The sequence below is a fragment of the Truncatella angustata genome, assembly GCF_020726525.1.
Source record: "Truncatella angustata strain MPI-SDFR-AT-0073 chromosome Unknown BKA67scaffold_6, whole genome shotgun sequence".
NCBI classification, from domain to species: domain Eukaryota; kingdom Fungi; phylum Ascomycota; class Sordariomycetes; order Amphisphaeriales; family Sporocadaceae; genus Truncatella; species Truncatella angustata.
Genome location: NW_025763386.1, coordinates 3,198,234 through 3,220,682, shown reverse-complemented (window position 1 = coordinate 3,220,682; position 22,449 = coordinate 3,198,234). Strand labels below are relative to the sequence as shown.

Below are 22,449 nucleotides of genomic sequence, written 5' to 3'. Positions count from 1 at the left end.
TTTGATCTGGGCATCTTTTTGTGATCTTTCCGCGCAATATTTACAACATGATATAACGAAAGAGGGCGTGAAAGAGAAAAGTTTTGTTCTTCATCCCAGTTGCTTCCAACTACACAGAGAAAATCCTCTAGATCAATATACGTAGCTTTGCAGTTGCTTCCAACTCCAAGGCATTAATGTGGCGATACAGCTTTTATAGGCTTCACATTGACTGGTGGATATTCCATCTATTTGAAAATAACATAGCATGAAATGAATTAAACGTCGACAAAGCACGGAAGTTCAAACAGACAGGGTATGACAATTGTTTCCACCCGTAGCTACACGTAGATCTTTTCAATATTACACGGTGAATAAGTTTCAAGCAATATTGATTGACAGCGTAAAGATAACACAGAAAATACCAAACGCCAGATAACCATTTCTCTCCACATGGTGAGTTCTTCAGGGTAACCCATCCTGTAGGACCTACCCTTCATAGCTCCTCGTGTTTACTTGCATCCTCGAGCGGCTCTGCGCTGGGCACAAGATGGCGAACCAAGTCGTCGACATGTGCGGTAATATCCACGAGCGTCGTACTGTGAGTTTGGGGAAACGAGCCTCCGTCGTAGGGAAGGGCCGAGGAAAGCGCGTATACCTTGTCTGACGAGGCCAGCTGCGCCGTAGACCAGACATCGGGCGACTGGCCAAACTCTACGGGGACGACACCGGCAAATTTGCTGGTCTTCCATCCGTCTTCCGATGTATACACGGTAATGGCACCGTGGGGCGAGTAGTTCCTGTTCAATACGCTGGAACAGAGGGCTACCTTGTCGTGAAACCTTGGCGGCGCGATCAGGGCGTCGCACTCTAGTATCCCTTCGTACGTGTCTGGGTGGCCCTGGGGCGCAGTAAATGTAGGACTCGTGGGTGTTGGACCGGAAAGGTCGAAACGCACAAATGCATGAGACAATGCGTCGCCCAGCACCAAAACGTTCTCCTGGGTCACGAAAGCACCACCAAACCCGTATGCCCTATCAGGTTTCTCCGGTGCATAGAACTTTGTGGCCTGTCCATCCTTGTCGACTTTGAGGATGACATTGCTGAACGCAGCTATGAAATAAGCATTTCCATCCATATCTTCGGCTGTCTCCTGAAAGCCAGCGATAGGCGAACCAGTCTCTTGTTCGATCTCTTTTACAAGTGCATCGACGTCCGCCTGCCACAGTATGGACTTCTCAAGAGGGGAGTAATGTATTAGGCGGTTTGGTCCTGTGAGATTTCCCCCAATGCTGGGATACCACGGGGCGCGAGCACTGACGGCAACATAGATGGTCCCTGTTGCATGACTGTAGTCTACCCCACAAACAAAGTAGTCAGAGTTGTGACCGACGCCTGGCAGTTCGATGATATTGGCCACCGAGGTGTAAGGATCCCACTCAACAAGACTTCCATTGTTCAGTGACCTGTGCAAAAATAAGCTGTCAAAATCTTCATGGCTCGGTGTCGATTGCGGCACGAATGCGACATTACACCCAAGAAGTGTAGACTAACCCTATGTAGAATTTGCAACTAGAGAGGGCGAAATCGGCCCCTTCTGGATAGATGTTGGGAACGTTTACTGTAATATCGCCTTCAATTGGAGGGCAGACCGCCAGGGTCGTTGATGTGCGAGCCGCGCCGGCTACCACAACCAACGAAGGAATAACGGTGAACAGACTTCTCATCATGAATTTAGTCTTCGGAAGCTATAGTATACCTGGGCGAATTTCACGAGTTCCAAGAGAGTAAACAAAGAACGGGCGGGAAATTAAAAACCATAGGGATCTGAACTCAGCTTGGAGTAATGCCAACAGAATTGAGAAAACGTGATTGGTAAGTTACGGACCAGGGACGAGCCTCGAAGCGCCCCCCCCCCCCCCATTTGGAGACAAGGGCTTGTTCGGGAATAAGTGAGCTAATATCGCTCGCTGACATCTGACTTATGCACCAGTCAGACAGGTTTTGGCGTGTCAGTCCGCATAAATCACTAGACTCAGTCACTCATCCTCATCCACTCCATACAATCTGGTATACTACGGCTTGGGCCAGCACAGTGGGCCTTGTAAGAGCGATGTGACGCAACCGGGGTCCTCGGACCCCCGATTTCGATGACCACAAAAAACACACACACATACAACCCTTATACCCGGCCCCCCACAATGCTGTGTTCTGACCCCCACGGTCATCATTACAGAGGATTATGCCGACTTAGCTTCACAGATGGGCCCTACATTTTCAGAATCCTCCCATGTAAGTAAGTACATAGGCAATGGTTGCACAATGTGCAGGTTTCAGATACTCTGCGGTCACTCGCATATGACGTGGTCTGACAAAGGTGAGTCTTATAGAGCCTACAGCTAAAATCCGATTACAAAGTCCGAGATATCAGTTGCTATTAGGGGGCTTATGTGACGAGGACAGCCTACAGTGTGTTGATGGTCAGAACCACGGCCAAGGGTAAGCATTCGATAAGGCCACGTATAAATGATATATCGTATTCGTTGCGAATCCGGTTGACCACATCTGGGATCAATCGATGCGGTATCGGCTATCTGCTGCCGGTCTCTTGTGCTACCACACAGAGGACGTTGAGCCCTGTACCTGGTCCTCTCCCTCCGACCTAGTGGTGTTAGAATTGCGTGCCGAGACAAACTCATTATCTTTGTCTGGTATCGACTAAAGGTCCAGTTTCATGGTTCCCTCTATAATCCCTGGCAGCTTTTATGTATCAGGTTCTGATAAGATGTGGCAGTCATCAATCATGCCATGTCGCAAGTGGGTTGCCCTTTACGATAAGTCACTATTAATCTTCAGCCTTGGGAATGCTATAAACTGCCAGGTTTTTTTGTGCCTAATAGGGGACAATGGAAAGTTTGAAGTCGCATCCCAATATTGGACAAAGTTATATATAGCATTCCTGTTTCAAGGTTGACATGGCCCGTTGTGTGAAGCTCAGTTTTGATGAACACAGCAACATATGCGCCCTGTAAAATTCAAAGTCAAGAGCAGAATATGGCACAAAATTTATGATAACACGTAATCTGCGTCCTCTATTTTGCGAGGCGTTACTCCTGGTATTTAGTAAAATGCTTGGGCAGCTACACCATGTTGTATGTCATGAGAGTATCGACACGTTAGACAGGAAATCATTGCTCAATTGTATTTGGACTCAATGGATACAATAAACTGCAATCTAGCATCTCCCTCTCAGGTCGACGTCGTGAAGGTTTTCGCAATATAAGGCTCGTCAATGAGCTTATAACGACCGAGTTCTTTCTCCGTACTTTTGTTGGCGACCCAGTCGGGATAGCTCGCCCTGAGCTCATCCACCACCTCCTTCCTCCAGAACTCGACAGGTTCAGCTCCCATTCCGACCAGTCGCATGTTTCTGTTCCCCGCCATCAAGAAGAGCCAAAAGTCGGTCTGGGGGATGCCCGGAATGGTGGCCCCGTCGATCTTACCCTCGAGAAGCTCCTTGCACAGGAACCACTCATCGCACAGAGGCCTGCCGAGTCCGACCCCGTCGACCGAGTCGAGAGCCCGGACCATGCCACCGATCGTCCTCAATCCTCCCGTGACATAAACCTTGGTCTTGCCCGTGAGGCCAGGCACGATCTGCTCCGCAAAATCGAGGAAGAAGGCCTCCCTCTTCTTGGTGCTCTCGCGCCACCCGTGGTACATGAGAATCTTCTCGTATGTGCCGCCTGTGATCTCGATGAAATCAAAAGTCTCCCGCTCCAGATTCTGGCACAGTATGCGCGCCTCGGTAGTGACGAAGCCCGTGTCTTGAAACTCAACGCTGTTGACCTTCATGCCTAGGATAAAATCCGGGGGCGTGCGTCGGCGAATCTCGCGACCAATCTCGAGTATGAAGCGCATGCGGTTCTCCATACTGCCACCGTACTCATCAGTGCGTTTGTTGATCTTGGGGCTGAGAAACTGGGCCAGGAGGAAGCCGTGGGCGGCGTGCAGCTCTACGCCGTCCCAACCGGCCTTGGCCAGATATTCAGCAGCGTGTCCGAAGGCCTTGATGAGATCCCGGATCTCTTCGAGCGTGGCCGCGTGCGGTTTTGGGTACTTGTAGATGCCGTCGCCCTGCCCGTCATTGCTAACCTGGCCCTCCGAGGACGACACTGGCGAGTCGACAAAGACACAAAGTCGTCCGGGATGGGCCACCTGGGCCACCATGAGGGAGCCATGGGCCTTGCCAGCGCGCGCCATGGCTGCGAATCCGTTGAAGCGGGGCCCGGAGAAGGGCGCATCCGGAGGAATGACTGGATCGCCAACGGACTCGAGGTTAGTGAGGCTGATGCCCACATCGCCTGAGAGAATCAAGCCGATGCCGCCGCGCCCCCATCGCTCGTATACTCGCTCGATGTTCTTTGTTGGCATGCCGTTCTTCTCCGAGTCCTGCGGGTCGTAGGTGCACAGCTGTTCCGTCATGGCCGCCTTCATAAAGCGATTCGGCGCGGTGCGGCCGGAGAAGTGGAAAGTCAGCGGCTCTGCTAGCCGAGAGCGGTCCGCTGGCTCGGATGTATAGCGTGGCGGCTGCACTTCTGACATCTCGGTGATGGAATTGCCCTTCACAGGGGCTGAGGCTGTTAGAACGTTCATGGTATCCATGACGATTGTTACAGGGCCGATTTACTTGGTTAATTCCGTCCTGGTAAATTGAAACTGAACGTTTGCGGGCATTGCCACGAGCATGACGGGAATAACAGAACATATCTTTTACGCGGTTCATTACGTGAGTAGGAGTAGATGATGGCAAGTAAGCTATGTTGCGACAAGCCACAAGAGGATGAGCTGTGATAACTCGTGATCTGACATGCGACTGTCAGGTTAATACGAGACTGACCGTGGCCCTGAAGATGGTGTAACTTCCAACTCCGCCCACATGCAACGATTGACGCGTATGATCATAATCGACTTACACCCTGTCTATTGGGGGCCGCTTCTGTAGACTGGGAGGGGGTACGCCCTGTTCCCGTCAGGGAGCATACGAACCTGACATTGTCTCAATCACGCACGTGTAATTGGAAGGCTCTGCGTGACTCCAGCCCCTGGCCTGTCAGTTATTTCTCCTTGAAGGGGAACGCACAGCCGTCATGTTGCAATCAACAAGGTAGGTTGACTCTGACAAGATCCCGTAATACAACAACTCCTTCGGTACCGACTGAAGCGGGGCGTGTGTGTAGCGGCGCAAAATTCGTTCACCAACCGGGGAATGGCAACCCCATGAGCAATTCAGACATGGGCATATTTTTAATCACGAGGCAGGTTCTGCGTTGCTCCACAAATATAAATCTATTGCAGTGAGCGTTCGGCCGCCGTCTGGTCGTCGATCGCGGCCCCACTCACTTCTTGTACGGGTAAACCCAAAGCATAACATGTCTCGAAATAAAACCCTTCCAAAGAGCCAAATCATCTAGTATACAGTGGGACCCACTTGGCCGTTGATCAGCGCGGGGTTTCATCGAAATATACAACTACGACTTTTGATACTCGAGGACGTAACCCTTCTATGTACTCGTGGTTGTGGCTGTCCTGGGCCGTGCCAAGACCCATGGGGTGATTCCAGTCATCGTCGCTGTTGATATCGAGACTAGAAGGGCTGGTCTCTACCAATGAGTGTTCCGGACATCGATCGGATAGCTGTGGGTTTGTTCTCGGCCTCGAGGGCGCCGAGACCGAGGGCCTCCTCTTAGGTTCCGTATGTGACAAAATTTCACCTAGATCTATGCCGTGTTCTCGGAGTATCCCTGAAGATCTCGAAGAGCGGGACGAGCCCGAGTAATGGGGCGTATGGCCACGGCCGGAGCTAGACGAAGGGGCTGATCGCAGCTCATAACTAGCTTGAGGTTCTATCCGCGAGGGCTCGGTCAATCTAGTGGTGCACGGGAGACACTGTCGGCTCGAACTCCCACTCTCGAAAGCGCCATTTTCGGCAGCATCGAAGGCCACCCTCATGATAGACGGGCTCGAGCGCCTTCTTCGGTGCTCGGGTGTACTCCGCACTGCCAAGTTCGCCGGAGGGTTTGTACCTTCTGGAAGTCTCACCATACCTTGTTGCTGTTGGTTGTTCTCTGATTGCGGCATCATGTCCCATGGCGGAGGCTGGTCAGATCGGACTACTGGTGAAGACGTACCACCATTAGAATATTGTGCGAAATTAAAGGCTCTTGTACCGCCCCTATCCTGCTGAAAATCCATCCTCATGGCAGAGCTTCCCGCATCGGGTGCCATGCCTGAAGTATTATCACCGCCGACAGCCTCAGACGTACCGTCGGTACGTGATCCCGGAACCCACTCAAATCGGCCGGGGTTTCCCGCCATTGCGGCTTGGTCGCCTTGAAGGTCTGCCGAGTTCCAGGAACTAGTGGCCGTTAGGCCCATGCTGTTCTGCGCCACGTTACCTTGGCAGGCACTCAGTTCCTGAACTCTCTGGCCTGCTAGTGTCAGCTAGCCACAATGGATGGTCTGTGGTTGGATAGTAGCTGACTTACGATGTTTCCGTTGGGCAAGGCGATTTTGGATCCTTTTGCGTAATGCAGCGTCTCGAATATTAACCCAGTTTTCTTCCATCTCCTGGTCCGAAGGCATCAAGCTGTGTTCACTTTGGCATGGTGAGCCGTCTTGCGCCATAGGATAGAGGAGGGTGAGAGTTACCTATTCATTTTCTCTTTTCCACGGTCTATACAGAAATCTCAGAAAATGGACCTAGAGCTTCATGGAGTCAGTGGGGATGCTGAATATTTCTGTGACACGTTCCATGGCTGGCTAGACGGATGGCGCCGTGTTGACCTTAGTGCTTACGGTATTAGCGAGCGTCCGCAAGGGAAAGCCCGAGCCGTGCCCGCATTCTTTAGCGTCTAGGGGAATCTGATAGCAATACCCGGAGTGAAGTTCGCTTATTATCATGCAGTAAGATTAATGGGTTGAGATGCAGTAAGATGAATCGATAGCAATGCAGTAAGATCATGTAAGACCGGACTAGTTATGCATAAGCTGGGCCTCAACTCCTGGTTTCTTCAACGGCCTGTGCAGGCGACCGAGCTCAAAGGATCCCGTACAATCGCTTGATGTCTGATGATATATTGTTACTCAGTGCGACGTGACCTTTGTAGATGCGTCAGAACATAACGCATACAGTCGGTCTGTGCAGAACAGGGATAACATATTATATGCAGGCGAATCCTTCAGGATCATGTACCCAGACATGATTCTATAAGACGTCGAACGAGAACTGTTATCGATATGGCTGGAGGAGGGACCCGATCCTTACCATCACGATCCATTCCTCCACACCCTTTGAAGATCAGCTAAACTTATATTAGTCACAAGTTCCGTTGTACCCCAAACTTTGTCGAAGAGCTGCCAGGCAAAGCCTAAGCCCCGTTATAGACAATGTTGCTCTGTGGATTCAATACCTTGGCACCGGCGCTGTCTTTCAACGTAAGTGCGCGATAAATCCCCCTTGCCTCCACGCCAAGTAAAATAACTCGACCCCTCCTTGATACAGCTTCGGGTTTTCGCCATGTATCCCATGGGCGAGCTGCCCACCGGCGGGCTCTGGTCGAATGGTAACGCCGTCGGCACTCTGACATCTGTGCCCGGGTCTGACCTGTATGTGAATGCCACAACGATTCACATGGACGACTTTAATGCGAGGTCTACCGGTGGTCCGTACATTCTGGCGGCGCAGGGCGTGCTCAAGACCGATGACGACCACTACATTGGTATATATGGCAAAGGTCTTCTGGCCAACACGCAACATATTGAGGCCATCATGGCCAATGAGACAGGGGTGAAGCCCACGAGCTGGGGCGAGATCGAGACCTACACCACCTGGACCTTCCAAGCCTCGGGCAAGTACGCGGCGCTGACCGAGTCGACCTTTGTGGCCAATATCAGGGTATACCCGTCCGACGACAGCGACACCGTCTCCTACATTGACTATCGCATTAGCAAGGTCCTACCAGGGTCGCTCTGTGAGGCTGAGGGGGACGAGGTAATCAGTGAACTATGAGCCCTGCTACGGGTCAAGATATGCAATGGACATAGATGGCTTCCTCTCCATAGCTTCGTTGTCATGAATTAAGCTTTCCTCTAACCTCTTATTGGGCACCTCCGTACTACATGAATATAGGAAAGAAATGTAAATGGAGAAAGGAAGTTTGGTGACCTGACGGATCAGACTTTTTGAGTTGGTAGTGGTATATTTTGAGACATGATCTTGTTCTCAGTTGGACGTGCCTCGCTCCCGGTCGTGATGCAAACCCAGCAGGGCTTCTAGTTCTGTCCATGAGTAAACCAACACGGTGCAGTGCATAGAAATTATCTTTCCATCAAACTCTCTTACTCCTATATCTACTTCATCGATCGCCCGGTCAGTGACCTGAGAACTAAGACTTGGTTGATTTTCACTTGCCCATCCTTCTGTAATGTATATCATTGGACACGGCGTAATAGAAAGAGCTTGTCGTGGATTGGTCGGCATCAGAACCGAACACCGCGCGAAGCATAGGGCTATTACGGCTGGCAAAGCATTCCAGCCGTCAGTATTACATGTTGGAATGGATACAAAGACTAAAAAAGAACTGTGGCATCATCTACCTTCCCAGCTCCAGTCTCACCACCCTATTGATATTGAATTATCCAGCGTGCTTGCTCAATTTTCTAATTCGTTCACCATACTGATTATTGATTAGCATCAGACCAGCCGTCAGGAGAGTCATAGTTGCACTTACACGATAGAATACGAATGGAATGGGAATGAATAGCACTGCGAGGCCGCCGAGTAGCGAGTTGCCAGGACCAACACCAAGCTTAGTGAATAGTGAGCTTGCCTAGTTGTACCGTCGTATTAGCCAGAGAAAGCCCAAACAGTTATGATTAAGATAACAAAAACAAGAGGGAATAAAGGAAGAATTGTCCAAGAGGGGGCAATTTGGAACAAAAAGAGTAGCGCTGTTGATTATGACTCACAAAGAGGGGGAAAGCTGCACCGAGTGAGGCGCGGAACAAAGTGGCACCTGCGAAAACGGATGCTGCGGACGGAGCATAGATGATTCCGATGTACATGTAGACCGAGTTGAACAATGTAACCATGCAGATTGCAAACAAGCCAGAGCCGATGACTGGGACTATCCAGTGCACATCCTCTCTTGCCGACCAACCATACCAGAACAGACAAACGGGGAGTGCGAAGCAACCGACGAATGCGGGCGGTAACACCATTTCAGGCTTGAACTTGCCCGACATCATTGGCGGTATGAGACCCTTCTTGATCCACAAGAGGAAGAATGGAACAGCTATGCATGTGAAAACGAGAATGCCGAAAAACACAAGTCCTTGTTGGCCAGAACTGAAATGGTAAATATCGCCAAATACAATGGGGAATGACTCGAACCATATGAATAGAATGCCGTAAAGAAGAGCGGCATACATGTCGACAAAGAGGATGATTGGCTCGGTGAAGGTAAGGACGAATGCTCTTCCTAGAAGCAGTAGGTTGTCCTTCGGAGAATAGTGGACAGACTCTGTTTCGGTTTGGCTCTTCAAACGGCTGTTCCCCGTCGCTTTCCTGAGTCTTTTAGCCCGTTTGTACAGGATGTTGGCGGCACTAGTCTCGGGAAACAAGAAGAACATGACAATAAGCACAAGGGTACATAGGAATGTGAACACCCAGATAGTCCACCGCCATCCCATGCTGGGCGCAAGGTAACCACCGATGATAGGGCCAAACACGGGTCCCATGATACCCGCTGACGACCAGAGACAAAGGAGGTATGGTACTGTAGGGCCTGGGTATATGTCGTTGATGGTACCACCGCCAGTCGCTAGGCAGGGGCTACCACAGAAGCCTGTGAGCCATCGAAAGAACAGGAAGCAAGCAATGTTTGGGGCGAAACCGACGGGGAGTTGGAATATAACGAAGGCCAAGAGCGTCCAGAAGAAGATACCAGTCCGTCCGAGCTGTGGCAGTTCCGACAAAGGCGACCACAGCATTGGACCGAGGCCGTAGCCACTGAAAGAAGGGGGAGGACGTCAGCAAAATAAAATAAAAAGGTTTAAAAATCAAAACAAATCTGTAACACAAGGACCGATAGGGGCGGAATCTCTTACAAAGTAAACAGCGAAAGACCCAAGGTTGCAACAACGGAACTGACGTGAAACTCCTCCATAAGATAGGGCTCTCCAGGAACGTAGATTGAGCTCGCAATGTACACCGCGAAGTTCAGGAGACACATTTGGAAGGCGATCAAATGCTTCAAGCTGTTGGGCCAGTTCTGAGGATTCTAAGCGCTCAGATGATGGGTCAGTAAGTGTAATCGTGTGGATACTGAGCGGTTGAAAAGCCTACCTCTGGATCATCCGGGCCATACCAGCCTACCACGAGATCATCAAGGTCGCCATGGCCGTTTTCTGGTTGTTTTTCCGTAGCTGTAGATGAGAGGTCTTGTGCCTCTTTGTCGGACGCGTCGCCAGCGCCGTTGGTGTCCTGCGAAGGCGATGGCGACTGCTGCGACTGTTGCTGGGGTTGTGGCTCGTCTCGCTGGATTGACTTTTCCCACAGCGAGGGATCACGCTCATCGGGATACCGAAAGGCCTTGTTACCCGTGATGGCGCGGACAAGCTGGCCAAAGATGGTGCTCTCCATGTGAAGCTGCATGTTGGGCGGTATTTTGGTGGGATTGGCGTGGTGCAACGAAAGTGCAGTGCAACGAGAATGCAGTGCGTTCGCTCTCACCAGACTTTTTCAATCTCTTCAGTCACACTCAGTCAAAGAAAGAAAGAAGGCGTAGGTGTAACTTGGAAGCTGGCTGTTTTACTGAAAAGCAGCCATTGCCAAAGTGGTTTGTTTACCGTACAGCTAGCTGTGCTGTTTGCTCAATCGCCGATGGACTTATGTTGACACGTCCGACTAAGTCCGAATTGCTGATAAATCAGATAGAACACCAAGTGCAGAACAAAATACGAGTTACCGTTCCAAGCAATCTCCAGGCCTCTGCCAGTGCAGTGCAGTGCAGTACAGCACAGCACAACAACGTGATTAAACACCTGATTTTAGGTATGCCACGTCCCACTTTATGGGAAGGTTCGATTTCTGGTTGTCGGCTCTGTCTCGGGGGTCTACCCCAGGTGCATTCCAACGCTACCTACCTACCGTGACAACTTCGGGTACTTCACCCAGCTTTCATTTAGTTAGAAAACAGAGTTGGACTCTCCCCAGACCACACAGTTCGTAGTGGGCGGGGGTCACTAAAAGTGTCCATGTGGGTGGGGGTCACTAAAAGTGTCCACGTGGGCGGGGGTCACTAAAAGTGTCCACACAGCTAAGCCCAGTTACTATGGGACTCTGGGTCTCTACTGTAGTAAGATGGGCCCTGGAGGTACGTACCTACCGTAGTTCACCCAGAATGATTTATCCTGCCCAGTGCAGATTCAGATCAATTTTGCGCCAGTGCTCCAGGCTTGGTACAGTAGCGGCCAGGCGGGGCCGTCCGCTTCCCGCTCGCTAGCGCTGACCTACCCTAGCCTCGAAGGCCCTTCGGAAATTAAAGCCGCCCGGTTCCGGTAGTATCCTTCACTCATGCCCCTTATGTCCCCTGAGCACTACTGTACCACTATGTACAGTACATGATGACACTACAATAGTGCACCCATACTTACGTCCATGTACATGTACTCCCCCACCGCATACATACTGTAAGGCTGGTGTGTGTGCCCGTTATATTAGACGGTAGATCCCCCAGCATGTCTCCACCACAGCAAAGATGTCTCCAGCCACTAGAAGCGTCTCGGCATTCGCTGATCCAACTGTCAAGGGTTAGAACCAGTTACAGTAGACCAGTAGGTATCACGATGCCCCACGCAGCACAGGGTATCCTGGTAGGTTTGTAGATATGTAATACAGTACCAGCCCGCCTAACTCCTTCCCAGCGTAACCCCTTGTCTGCTTAAACAGGGGAATGCCACGCAGAGTTTTTTTTTTTTATTCCGACTTGATTCGCTGAATCAATGGTACTCGCCATCATTTCGCTGGCACAAACTTGACACTCTCCCGCATTGATCGATGTAGGGGAAAAGGCGCGCGCGGTTGGTGGTGCCCAATACGACCATATGTGACCCCCGTGCCTGCAAGCTTACGACTCCTCATTTATTTCTTTGCCATGATAAGAGAAATGCCTAGACGAACAATACCCAATCAGTTTCTTTTAGAGTTGATGCCTACTGTACATTCTAAACCCGCCATTATTTCCTGAATCAGCCCAGCCGAACAATCCCTGCAAGCCGTTCGGACTGGAATGCGGGTCTTGACCCTCCTGGCAAACGTACCCTGCGTGCGGTTTACGGACTTGTCACGTTGTATTTATGTACTGTACGGTACACACTTAAATCGTCAAATTCCAGGCAGATCGTTTACGAGATTATCACCGGTAGGCCCTATTACAGTAGCTGTGATAATAATAACGCGAAATGAGCTTTTCCTCGAACAGCCAACTACGTACCGTCGGTTTTCTCCAGAGTCTGGGCGCTTACTCATGAGCTGCGCAGATGCTGGCTCCTGCCCTCGTTCATGCCACGGAGCCATCCCATAAGCCGTACAATGCCATCACGCTCTCCCCCAAACCTAGTTCATAGTGATTTGCCGTCTGGTCCTCGCTCAGTTTGAGGAAGCGCCTCACATTGGCTTGCTGCTCTGGGCCTTGCTCTATCTGGTAGAAAGCTTCAAAGTCCAACTGGAAGGCGTCGTTGGGTGGGTTCAGAAAGCTGAGCACGGACTTGGTCTGGTTCAAGGCCACCCGCGGGAACAGGGCGATGCGCTGTGCCAACTCCAAGACGGAACTCTTCAGTGTCTCGGACTCGTCGTAGTATTTGTTGTAGAGCCCCAGGGCCTCCCCGGCTGGGCCGGTGAAGGTCTTGGCCCCGAGCAGATACTCCATGGCCTTGGCCTTGCCCAGGATGGAGCCCATGTACGTTTGGCCGCCGCCGCCGGCAACTAGGCCGAGTGCCTCTTCGAAGGAGCCGGTGCGCGCGCGGGGTCCAACGAAGCGCATGTCCATTTGTGCCGCGATCTCGTTTCCAGCTCCAAAAGCACGGCCATCGATCTCGGCGATGAAGATGGTCGAGGTGATGTTCTGGAACAGCTGAGTAAACTTGATGTAGTCGGCTCCAAGCTGCTTCTTCTCGTCCGTGATCGGCGTCGCCAGCGTCCTCATGTCGATGTGACCCAGCCAAAAGTTGGGATTGGAGGAGTCGAAGATGACGACCTTGGGCGTGGACTCCGTGACATTCTGCAGCGGTATCAGGAAATCCAGCAGGTCGTCTGCGAAGCGGCGGTCGACAAAGTTGACCGGTCCGTTATTGATGGTCGCTCGAGTGACATTGGGTGAGGGATATGAGAAGCTCAGAGTTCCGTGCGCAGAAGCATGTGGTGGACGGACACGGCAGAACTCGGCTCGTTGTTGTATAAGAGCGTGGGCAGTCTCCGGGGAAGATAGCGAAAGCAACTGTGACGCGAGGAGGTTGATCGAAGCACAGAGTCTCTGCATTTTGATGTCTAGAGTATGTAGAAATTGGGTGAGAATAAAAACAGTGTTGCTTGCCGCCAGTGCAGTGTCATCTGTGCAAGCCAGTGCTTTCGGGTGTTTAAGTACTCTATGCTGCCGAATGCCTCCTACTATCGACAATGCCCATCGGTATGCCATCACTATTGCTATGCTAAGAAGATGCAAGGGTCATTACCCCTTCGTACCATGCCTGGAGGCCACTCGCGGAGTGGGCTTCCAGGTCGCTGCTGAAGCCCACATCAGGCGTATTTGCTCCACCTTGCACAAGGTGCATGAGTAGTCGCCAAGGATCCTGGCGTGTTGGAGTAGTGGGTCAGTGAACCGGGTAGGCTAGGTAGTCAGGATGACTGCAGTACGCACATCAGGCCTGATATTACTCTGACAGATACAGCAGATCTTGATCGCAGTCGACTGTCGTAGCGGCCGCAGCGCTCAACAACATCGGTGCGTTACATGCAATAGGACCATGTGTTGACACGTGCTGTACGTTACTCTCCGTGTAAAGTCATTCGAAACTTTTCAACGCGTAGTTTTGACCACAAGTGAATATGTTTATACGGTAGTATAAAAAGTAAGCCTTTGTTGATTGAACTCTGCTTGACGATAAGCCCAAATCGTTCTCTGTAAAGCGTGGACGCCAATATGCAACGTGAGAGGGACTCAGCTAGCGCCCAGTACGGGCATCGGCTAATACCAAACGTCATTGATGAACTTGCCCGAGATGATCCCCTCCGTGAGGCTTTTCAGATCCCTCTCTCGCAAGACCCTCAAGATGGATGGGAGGTTATCACGTTTTGGGACTACTCAAATGCCGTAAACCTGCAGGCACACAAGATTGTGAAGTTGTGTGGGAAAGCTCCAGTTGGCACTTTTCCAACACTTGCTTACATCGGACCACAGGACGCACGATATGTTGTGTTCATGGTGGCTGCTGTCAAGGCCGGCTATCAAGTAGGTGCTGCCCTGTGATCTTGAAAATTTTGAGAAAGCCTAAAGCGGATCAACAGGCACTTTTTGTATCTACCAGAAACTCCTCGGAAGGCCAGATCTCTCTTTTCAACCAAACAGAGTGTCAGGTCTTGTTCTGCGACGGAACTTACTATTCCGCCATCAAACCATGGGCATCGACTAGGGACATCAACATCATTGAAGTTAGCCCTTGCGATTCATGGTTCCCCAAGACTGAGGCTGAACATTTCCCTTACGATAAGACTTTTGAGGAGGCTGAGTGGGACCCCCTTTGTGTTTTACATACCAGTGGTAGCACCGGGCTACCTAAACCAATCATAGTGCGACAAGTAAGTTTACCTTGCTCTGGCCGTAGTCAAAACATCTTCTCCCAAGTTTCTAACCCATCCATGGAGGGAATGATTGCCATAAGCGACGCCTGCCATAATCTCAGTGACTGGCAAGGATGTACTCATTGGATCTGCGCGTGGATGGAAAAGTCCAAGCGACATTTTATTCCTGTAAGCTTCGACTCAAACATCCAAGAGATTTCTCAAACCTGATAAACCGCGTAGATGCCTCTCTTTCATGCCGCTGGTCTTTATGTGTTCATCATAAGTGTCATCTGGTGGAAGACTCCCATCGCCTTAGGATTGGGCGACCGGCCACTGACCGCCGAACTGGCTACCGAATGCTTGAGTGCCCTAGACGTTGAGTCAGCAGCATTCCCGCCGTCTGTCCTCGAAGATATGAGCCAAGACAGCAAGGGTCTCAAAGTCCTGCAAAAGCTTCAGCTTATTCCCATTGGAGGAGGTAGGTTACGAGAAATAAATGTACGTTCATACTGTTAACTAGTGTAGGCAGCCTGGCCAGAGATACTGGAGACTACTTAGTGGAGCAGGGGGTGGTACTATGCAACCTCCTAAACTCGACCGAGTAAGTCGGAGCTGCTCATCTCCTGTCATGTCGAGTGGAAGCTGAAAGAAGGCAGATTTACCCCTTTCCCCGTATACTTCCAACCAAGACCGGAGCTGTGGCAGTACTTCATCATAAACCCTGATCTTTTTGGTTGCAATTGGCGCGAAGCAGGTGAGAATGTGTACGAGCTGGTGATTGAGCGCAAAGACAAACACCCAGGCATGCAGGGCTTCTTCTACACATTTCCAGATCTGGATGAGGTCAGCACAAACGATCTTTTTGAACCTCACCCTACTCTACCCAATCACTGGAGGTACCACGGCCGTGCTGATAATGTCATCGTATTCTCCAATGGCGAGAAGCTAAACCCGGTGACTATCGAAAGCATCGTTCAGGGGCATCCACAAGTAAAAGGCGCGTTGGTTGTGGCTGGGTCGCGTAGATTACAGCCTGGCCTCCTAATTGAACCTGTCGTCCATCCACGGAATGAAGACGAACGATGTGAGCTTATCGAGAGTTTGTGGCCACACGTTGTGAGAGCCAACGAGGAAACAGTTGCTCATGGTCAAATCTCCAAGGACTTCATTGCGGTGACTAGCCCTGACAAACCTTTCAGCAGAGCTGGGAAAGGCACGGTTCAACGAGCTGCGACAATCGAGAAATATACAAATGAGATTGATCAGCTATATGAAACGGCTGAGCAAGTCTCTGACTTGGATGGCAAGCCGTTAGATCTCAGCCCCACTGCTCTTACACAGTCGCTTGTGCATATACTGCTGCCACATGTGCGTTTGCCAAGTCTGGATCAAGATACCAACTTCTTTTCCGCCGGTATGGACTCTTTGCAGGTTATGAACGCATCCAGAAGGCTTCGGGCTGGTCTCGTGGCCTCCGGATATCCAGAAATGACACAATCTCTCATCACGAGGGGGATTTACAACAACCCAACCGCCACGCGGTTGTCCCAGCACATCATCCGTCTGGTAAAACAAAGTGAACAAGGTGTTTTGGAACAACAGGAGGATATGGAACGTCACGAGCTCGAGGTTATGAAGTATCTGTATGAGAGATACAATCACAACCTGGTTAGAGAAAGCCAGCCCAGGCGTCCTGATGCAGCAATCAGGAATCAAGTTATCCTCCTGACTGGCTCAACGGGGACTCTGGGATCCCATCTACTGGATTGCCTTCTACGAAATCCCACCGTCGGCAAAGTAGTCTGTCTAAACAGAGCGGAAGATGGAGGCCTTGAGCAGCAGGCGAAAGCGATGCAGCATCGGGGATTGACACAACACTGCCACGAGAAGGCAGAGTTTCACCACGTGGAACTGGCCAAAGATAAGTTAGGCCTTCCGGAAAACGTATATTCGCGCCTTCTTAAGGAGGCTGATCGCATTATTCACTGCGCCTGGCCGGTAAACTTCAACCTTTCCACGGAATCGTTTGAGCCACATATACGCGGCATCAGAATTTTGTGTGACTTTTCTGCAGAGAGCGTGAAGCGGGTCATGGTCCTATTCATCTCGTCCATTTCCACAGTGGATAGGTGGGATCCCAGCCAAGGCCCAGTGCCAGAACAAAGAATCGAGGATTGGAAGCTACCCGGCAACGGCTATGGCCGTAGTAAAATGATAGGTAGCTTGATCCTCGAAGACGCAGGGGCTGCTTGCGACTTCCCAGCCGTCTCAATCCGCGTTGGTCAGATTGCTGGTCCCGAGTCTGATAGCGGAGGGTCTTGGAACGCCAACGAGTGGCTTCCAAGCATCATAGCCAGCAGCTTATATCTGTCGGCATTGCCAGGAGATCTAGGAAGAGCCAATAGGGTGGACTGGACTCCTGTGGAGCGGGTCGCCAGCTTGATTACTGAAATTGCTGGTGTGGACAATGAACCATCCGTCAACGCGACGGAGCAACTCGGCGGCTATTTCCACTGCGTCAATCCTTCATCAACTACTTGGCAGTACCTCGTCCCGGCTATCCAAGAATTCTATGGCGAGCGCATACACGAAACCATTGGTCTGGAGGAGTGGGTTACCAGGCTGGGTGCGAGCCAAACAGACGATGAATCCGCATCTGTTGCGAACCCAGGATTGAAACTCATCGACACTTACCGATCACTGTTGGACAATTCCAAGGCAGAGCCCGTCATCTTGGACATGTCTCGGACAAATCAGACGACACGCTCGATGCGAGGGTCCCTGGCTATTACGCCCGAATTAATGAAGCACTGGTGTACACAATGGGGATTTTGATGGCAGCAAACTGCGGTATTCCGGATGCTGGCAGAGCATAGTTTATGGGCCGGACCTACCAAGGAGATGAGACAGAACGTTTACGAGTTATAAATACGCTTTCCTTATTCATCATAGTGGCGGCTGTGCTGCATAGGTCTTTCAGAAATGGGCTTATTGGCGTTGCTGCGTAGGGCACTGTTGTAGGTAATGGTCTGAGCACACGAGGATGCTATAGCAAGACCTACTTATCTTACGAACACAGTCTTCACTCGGCATCTTAACCGTAGTGTATTTACGTGTTTTGATTAGAGAATGCAACACAAATTACACAAATTACACAATGACACCTGATATCTCCCCACTTCTACCTCATCTATAATTTCTATCACTGAGGTACCGCAATAAAAACAGCTCAATGCTACAAAGCTTCATTTCCCGTTCTTGAGTTGTCTGGAGGCTCCTCTTCTTGGAACAGTACCAACTTCTGGAACCTGTTTTGTCGAAACGAGTTGCCATTAGCTGATTTCATGTTTCAACAATCTACCCTAGCTTCATAAGCAGGACCACAATTGCGTCATGGGACTAGGTCTAAGAGCATGCATGGTGTACTGATTCCATGCTGTAAGTTTACTATAGATTACCAGGTCGCAAGGATGCCAATTGCTAGTCAGTTGGCGCATAACCACTTTTCCTCTGTCATTATACATGTTTTTTGATCTTTGTGATAGTAATGGTAGTTACACCTTCATTTCAAGCGAATTGATGATCAGTAGGTTGCTATGATCAGACTCAAAGGATAGATAGTCCGACAATCAAAGAGGTGTGAATCAAATCTGCGATCACTTGAACTCCCTGCAAATTAAAGTGGGTAGACTAGGAGGGTGCCAAGAACTCAGTTGTGATGCGTGAGATACTGCTTCCAAGTAGAAGAATATGCCTAGTTACATGCGCTGTCTACAGTTTTTAGCCTATCACCTTATGCAATGGATTCTGACAATTTCGGCACATTTGGCATTCTTTCTTCGACGTGAGTGTACGATTTGATCTGAAACCTCTGTGAAGCCATTTCCCTGTAACTCCCCTACCCAGATCAATATAGTTGTTGATATCAACATCAGACCTATTGCTACCACTCGGCAGCTTTGCAACGTGTATGGCAACTGACTGAACGAGTGGTTGAGATCCTTCAAATTTCGATAGGATGGAATACGCGCCTCCGACCCGTGGTAAGTTGCAAGTAATTCGTTGGTCAGAAACTGGAAGGCATTTGAGTGGAGCTGTGTCTATGTTACATGCATTTTTCATGTAACCCTGCCAGCGTAATCAACATTCTTCGCATAACAGACCTCGGCCTTCTCTGCCAGTTTCTGACATGGCCGGACAACTTCTGACATTTTCTGACACTTTCTGACACTTTCTGACATTTTCTGACACTTTCTGACACTGCCTGATATTATTTGACCAGGTATGTTTGATGCAACCTAAATCCTTCGAAAATCTCTGACAGCCTGAACGGGGTACACCGTATTAGCAGGGCATATGTATGATCTAAAGGCCCGGCTAGTCAAAGTTCCCATGGTGTTGTGGATATAGTCAATGGCAGAGTGGCCGAATCGGGTCAAAGCAGTACAGTGCATACATACAACGGAGCTTGTCATCGGCGTACCAGTTTTATATGGGTCTCTCCGGCTCCATTTGCTAAGAAAATACCAACAAACCACAAGTGACACCACAACTGATTTTACACCCTGCCAAGAATTTATGCTATTTGCAGTCATAGCAATTTCTCCATCGTCAAAGTACAAGGAGTCTCAAGCTAACATACACGTGACTTGCACTCAATTTGTTACATGGCAATCGAAGCCATATCTCACTTACTTTCCTACGCTCCAGCAGTATACACATTAGTCACACTCGAGTGGATTACATGCGGATGCACACGGTACATAACTCAATTGTCGTAGCACTCAGTAATTGTAGCAAAATTTTGGTCAAATATTGCACAAAGGCATACGTGGGCGTAGATTGTTAAACCAGAATTGAGCCCATCACGGACTCAATGTACTTCTCATATACTATCTAGCTTATCTTCTTCTATGAATGGCTGATATCCGTTGAACAAGCCTTCTGGGTCGAGCTCTTGCTTGAGACCTCTGAGTTTCTCAAGCCTCCACGGTTCATAACCATATAGAGCTTCGGGTGGGTCTTTGGATCCATGTCCGTAGTTGACGTACTGTTGCAACCGTCCATAGCCAGAGGTCTCGATAAACTTGTCCTGCTGAGTCGATAGCCACTCATCAATCACTTCTTCTTCAACTGTGCTCTTATATGCTGCTTCAATCATACTAATGTTTTCGGATCAGACAACTATTGGGATACTTTCTCCTCACGCCCAAAGGACTGAACTTACAGAAAGTGTTGCGCTCCGTGACGCCACGGATATGCTGTTGAATCTTCAGGGAGTTCACGGACACGCTGCTGCGGGAAGGATTCAAACATGACACTGAAGACGGCTTCGCCATTATACTTTTGGTTCATGTCTCTCCAGGCCTCAAAATAAGCACGCATGGTTGCGATGTCGTACGACTTGACGTTCGCGGCATAGAAATTCTTGATGGGGAATCGGGCCCAGCCCTCGGGTGTGCAGAGAACGTTGTTGAGACCGTTGTAAGTGGCCCATGGTAACGCGTCCCATGTGGCAATTTTGGTGTCCTTCCAAATGGGCGATATCGCATCGAACAGCTTGACGAATGGGACAGCTTCCTTCTCGGGGCCTGAATACACCAAATTGATATTAATAGTGGGCTGAAAGCTCGTTAGCATGCTCTGCCTCAAACCACTGTTTGGATGACTGACCTCCCCGTTAGCTCCTCGACGCCGGCCTATTACGAATACAGCTACCTCTCTAGGCATGGGGTCGGAAATTGCATTGATCGTCTCAAAGACGTCCTCTACCTTGTCCAGCGTGAATTCGAAGTCCACACTGAAGTGCTTGCCGTCATTCAATTGCGGGTACACTTGGTATGTGGCCTCCAACACGATGCCGAAGTTGTGTCCAGCACCGCGAAGGGCCCAGAAAATATCTTGGTTCGTTTCGTGAGAGGCTTCAATGATGGTGCCATTTGCTAGGAGAAGGCGGGCAGTGACCATATTATCGTTCAGGTAACCATACTTGCCCTGAAGACGGCCGATTCCAGCGCCCAGCGAAATACCTAAAACACCGGTGCAAGGACACGAACCGACAGCTTTATGCAATTAGCATGATATGTCCCAAGTTCTTTTGTTTGGATTCACACTGGTCGTCTGAACTTACTGACTTCCATCCCATGGGAGTATGTTGCGTTCGCAAACTCGCCTGTCGTGATTCCGCCCCCGACGGTCATCTGCTGCTTCACTTCGTCATACTTGATGCTGTTGAGTCCTCGCATATCAATGACGATCGCATTCTTGATGCGGCGAAGCGAACTGGTGAGGCTATGACCTCCGGCCCGAGCAGCAAACTTAATGCCTCTCGAACGTGCATAGTTGACCTGTGCAGGGTGAGTCACGGCTTGTCCCTGGGGCTAGTAGTAAGTAACTTACCACTTCTACAACATCCTGTTCCTCTGCAACCTGGACAGCGGCAATGTACTGCGGTCGTTTGTAGTCCGTATAGCGCGCATCGACGATCGAAAAACCTTCTTCGCCTTGTAGAGAGATATTTGACGAGGTTGATAATCGCTTCTGTAACTCTTCCTTTAAAAGCAGCTTTAAATAGGCTTCGGGTTTGGGGCAGCCCGTATCGACCATTCCTGCTCCAAACAGCGGTTGCTGTTGCCCGCCCGGCGCCAAAGATAAAATCGCTGATGCATTTTCCGCTGCAACTGTGTAAATGTAGGTGAATGCAACGAAGGCAAACAAAGTTTTCGGTCGCAAGCAGCGTGCCATCGTGAAACACGGTCAATTCAATATGTTAAAAAATTCAAGGTAATGCGAAACCAATGCAGACTGTGGCGGCGTCTCGTTGCAGTGGCAATTTTGCATGTAGTGGTATAGAGAACACAGGTGAATAACACATATACTATGCACTACACATGTGCAGCGGATTATCAGAGACTGCTTAGTTACCGAGAATCATATCATCTTCGAGTGTCAGACAAAACACCGATGCAACAGAAGTCAGCAGTGGAGCTACCTTGGACACAAGCAGATTTGAAACTGAATTGTTGCGTGGAATACCATTTTGTGGGACTGGAGTCACAGATTCAGAGTTGCTATGCAGTCATACTGTTATCGCCCGGCAGGAGCCTCGCTTTCAGATGCACCAATGCAGTCAGCTGTCATGCTGAGGAAAAATGGGCCTCCAATTGTGAGCCCCCTTCATGATTAAGTGCTTCTAAGTCATTCGAAGTCATACCATAGAAGGTACACCAGTTAGCAACTCAGGGAATTGCGTATCATGTCAACACCTGCGTAAGCTGCTTTGAGGAGTGGTATGCGATGCAAAACGGATTAGTCAGTATAGTGTCACCTCGAGGACAACCCTTTCCGATCAAAGACGATATCAACACACCAATCAGTATATGGCAATGATGATGCATGCAAGCGATGAAGATAATCGATATCACATGTCAACATAAATCAACACGCATTCTAGAGACTTATGTTGAACCATCTTCCGACCGCGCCTTAAGCTACATTACATCACTTCTGTCTTACGACAGTACACGTTCTACACTACATTCAACTTATTTGGCAGCCTGTTGACCATC

At 50.0% G+C, this 22,449-nt stretch overlaps 8 protein-coding genes across 8 annotated transcripts; 2 read left to right on the top strand and 6 right to left on the bottom strand.

Annotated features, from left to right (window-relative positions):
* Nucleotides 1-200: 200 nt before the first annotated feature.
* Nucleotides 201-1,870, bottom strand: BKA67DRAFT_574055 (uncharacterized protein). The gene is made up of 2 exons (XM_046103399.1): nucleotides 1,534-1,870; nucleotides 201-1,445 (listed from the first exon to the last, which is right to left on the bottom strand). Exons 1-2 carry the CDS (start codon nucleotides 1,707-1,709, stop codon nucleotides 476-478), a joined length of 1,146 nt encoding a protein of 381 aa, XP_045956739.1. The 5' UTR covers nucleotides 1,710-1,870; the 3' UTR covers nucleotides 201-475.
* Nucleotides 1,871-3,228: 1,358 nt separating this feature from the next.
* On the bottom strand, nucleotides 3,229-5,131 carry BKA67DRAFT_681141 (uncharacterized protein; the record flags this gene model as incomplete). The annotated part of the gene is made up of 3 exons (XM_046108915.1): nucleotides 3,229-3,357; nucleotides 3,397-4,569; nucleotides 5,123-5,131. 3 exons carry the CDS (start codon nucleotides 5,129-5,131, stop codon nucleotides 3,229-3,231), a joined length of 1,311 nt encoding a protein of 436 aa, XP_045956738.1.
* Nucleotides 5,132-5,197: 66 nt separating this feature from the next.
* BKA67DRAFT_574053 (uncharacterized protein) lies at nucleotides 5,198-6,787 on the bottom strand. Its single transcript, XM_046103398.1, has 3 exons — nucleotides 6,691-6,787; nucleotides 6,528-6,637; nucleotides 5,198-6,470 (listed from the first exon to the last, which is right to left on the bottom strand). Exons 1-3 carry the CDS (start codon nucleotides 6,696-6,698, stop codon nucleotides 5,482-5,484), a joined length of 1,107 nt encoding a protein of 368 aa, XP_045956737.1. The 5' UTR covers nucleotides 6,699-6,787; the 3' UTR covers nucleotides 5,198-5,481.
* A 771-nt stretch (nucleotides 6,788-7,558) lies between these two features.
* Nucleotides 7,559-8,227, top strand: BKA67DRAFT_538265 (uncharacterized protein; the record flags this gene model as incomplete). The annotated part of the gene is made up of 2 exons (XM_046100448.1): nucleotides 7,559-8,032; nucleotides 8,171-8,227. The coding sequence occupies 2 exons, from the start codon at nucleotides 7,559-7,561 to the stop codon at nucleotides 8,225-8,227; spliced, it is 531 nt and encodes a 176-aa protein (XP_045956736.1).
* Nucleotides 8,228-8,501: 274 nt separating this feature from the next.
* On the bottom strand, nucleotides 8,502-10,814 carry BKA67DRAFT_356474 (major facilitator superfamily domain-containing protein). The gene is made up of 5 exons (XM_046096393.1): nucleotides 10,388-10,814; nucleotides 10,150-10,322; nucleotides 9,010-10,051; nucleotides 8,772-8,870; nucleotides 8,502-8,717 (listed from the first exon to the last, which is right to left on the bottom strand). The coding sequence occupies exons 1-5, from the start codon at nucleotides 10,694-10,696 to the stop codon at nucleotides 8,676-8,678; spliced, it is 1,665 nt and encodes a 554-aa protein (XP_045956735.1). The 5' UTR covers nucleotides 10,697-10,814; the 3' UTR covers nucleotides 8,502-8,675.
* Nucleotides 10,815-12,254: 1,440 nt separating this feature from the next.
* BKA67DRAFT_681123 (ClpP/crotonase-like domain-containing protein) lies at nucleotides 12,255-13,609 on the bottom strand. Its single transcript, XM_046108914.1, has one exon. It carries the CDS (start codon nucleotides 13,578-13,580, stop codon nucleotides 12,603-12,605), a length of 978 nt encoding a protein of 325 aa, XP_045956734.1. The 5' UTR covers nucleotides 13,581-13,609; the 3' UTR covers nucleotides 12,255-12,602.
* A 631-nt stretch (nucleotides 13,610-14,240) lies between these two features.
* Nucleotides 14,241-17,716, top strand: BKA67DRAFT_521644 (uncharacterized protein; the record flags this gene model as incomplete). The annotated part of the gene is made up of 6 exons (XM_046098297.1): nucleotides 14,241-14,549; nucleotides 14,606-14,896; nucleotides 14,963-15,067; nucleotides 15,122-15,363; nucleotides 15,411-15,482; nucleotides 15,538-17,716. The coding sequence occupies 6 exons, from the start codon at nucleotides 14,241-14,243 to the stop codon at nucleotides 17,714-17,716; spliced, it is 3,198 nt and encodes a 1,065-aa protein (XP_045956733.1).
* Nucleotides 17,717-19,766: 2,050 nt separating this feature from the next.
* Nucleotides 19,767-21,487, bottom strand: BKA67DRAFT_593902 (FAD binding domain-containing protein; the record flags this gene model as incomplete). Its single annotated transcript, XM_046104993.1, has 5 exons — nucleotides 19,767-20,043; nucleotides 20,109-20,503; nucleotides 20,555-20,943; nucleotides 21,012-21,228; nucleotides 21,281-21,487. 5 exons carry the CDS (start codon nucleotides 21,485-21,487, stop codon nucleotides 19,767-19,769), a joined length of 1,485 nt encoding a protein of 494 aa, XP_045956732.1.
* Nucleotides 21,488-22,449: the final 962 nt, after the last annotated feature.